This window comes from Brassica oleracea, chromosome C2, assembly GCF_000695525.1.
Source record: "Brassica oleracea var. oleracea cultivar TO1000 chromosome C2, BOL, whole genome shotgun sequence".
NCBI lineage: Eukaryota > Viridiplantae > Streptophyta > Magnoliopsida > Brassicales > Brassicaceae > Brassica > Brassica oleracea.
The window spans coordinates 42,438,921-42,440,627 of NC_027749.1; the positions used below are offsets into that span (position 1 = coordinate 42,438,921).

The 1,707-nt window shown below is 34.3% G+C and overlaps 1 protein-coding gene across 1 annotated transcript in view; it reads right to left on the reverse strand.

The window, feature by feature from the left end:
• Positions 1-596, reverse strand: part of LOC106324289 (uncharacterized protein At1g43920, Chloroplastic-like) — a 3,025-nt gene extending 2,429 nt beyond the window's left edge. The window contains exons 1-2 of the mRNA XM_013762284.1: positions 305-596; positions 4-215 (exon numbers count right to left, since the gene is read on the reverse strand). Coding sequence (XP_013617738.1) covers positions 4-215; positions 305-463 — 371 coding nt within the window. The 5' untranslated portion in view covers positions 464-596. The remainder of the gene's footprint in view (positions 1-3; positions 216-304) is intronic.
• Between the last annotated feature and the right edge of the window lie 1,111 nt (positions 597-1,707).

Genomic DNA, 1,707 nt, shown 5'->3' on the forward strand with positions numbered 1-1,707 from the left:
CACATGATCACAAACAAGATCGTCATCATCACCTTACACCTCTTCACCTCTGTTTTGGCTCTTACAACCTCTTCCATCAACTCAGTGACCACGCCTTTCAAATCCTCAATATCAGATTTTTCTTTGTTAAGCTCAGCTTCAAGCAGTACAATCTTTGGTAAGGCATCTTGAACCTCTTCATAAACAGCCTCCTCAACCCATTTAAACAAGTGGTTCTATGCAAAAACCATAAGATTTTAGGCATATTGCTTTATATTCAATTTGAATAAACGACAACAATATAATCAAGAAGATAAGAAGCTACCTTTCTTCTCGTAAGACATCTGAAGAAAGGTCTCCCCGGATTCTTGTTAGTCTCAGACGTGTAGATTGTTGTCTTAGTCCCGCAAACACAGCTCGCCGGAAACCCGCGAATACCGTATGTGTTCACGGTTGAACTCTCAGCTGTCGAATCCGAACTCATCTTCGTGCTAAGGGAAGTCAATCGTGTGAGATTGGAGGATTTTGAGTTGTAATCGCAATTTTTAGGGTTGGTGTGTCAAGAAAATCCCCAAATCGATTTGGGGGAAAATGATATTAGGGTTTCAGATCTTATTTTGAAGTGTAAGATAAAACGTTGTCGTATTGGCTAACTGTGAAAATAACAGGGTTAACATGTTCCGTTAGTCTAATTAACGTCTGGTCTAATTTGATCCAGTCAAACAAAAGTTAGCTGGGTTTTTTAAAGTCAAAGAAAAATTTATTGTTTTTCAGGTCTTTCTGAAAGCTGGAGATTATAATGGTCCAAATGAAAAAGCTGAGGATTTGTTTAACATTTTTCCCAAAGTATTACATAAACCATTAAATTGTTATTTTTCAAGAGTTTTGGTTTATGTAATACTTTTTGTTTCCAAACTAGTATAAAATATCAATGTATTTATATATATCTAAAAACATATTAAATTTTAACAATAATACATTATTTTTCGTATTTATCAGTTTACAATAATTTTAGACCAATAGTATTCTAATAAGTACAATTTATCTTTTTAAAGTTTGTAATTTATCAATATTAATTAATGAAAATGCACAGAAAACATAAAATATGTATTTCTGTAACAATTCTTTTTAAATTTTTTTTTCTGAAACAGGAAAAAGACCACATTATCTATCACTAACTGCGACATAAAATAAATATTTACAAGGACTACCAAAGCATTTTTTTAATACATAACTCTGTTTTTACCTAAACTAAACTGTCCTGGTGCGTGTAATAACGTGTATGTAAGTTTGTATTTTAGTTCTGTTTCCTAGATAATCACGATGAGGCTTTTATTATCATTGTGAATTTTAATGGTATGCTAGTCAGGTAACACAAGCACATTTAGAAAAAAAAAACAAAAAAAAAACAGAGCAGGTAACCTGAGTCGCTTGTGACATAGGGTCACTTCAAGTTTTTAATTGGCCAAGTGGGTCGCTGGAAGTTTTAATTGTCGAAACGGGCCACTAGGGGGAGAGAAATAAACCGGTGACGAATTTGGCCTTATGACCCGTAATGTTCTGGGCCGTGACCCATGAAACTCTTGAAAGTGACCCAGAAGAAACGACCCTAAGACTTAGCGACCCAAGTGGCCCAGAAGTTTCCGCAAGTGTGAGTTCGAGAATTTTTTTTTTTTTTTTTTTTTTTGGGTGACCGGTAGCAAAGGTTAAAGGTAATATTAACCATTC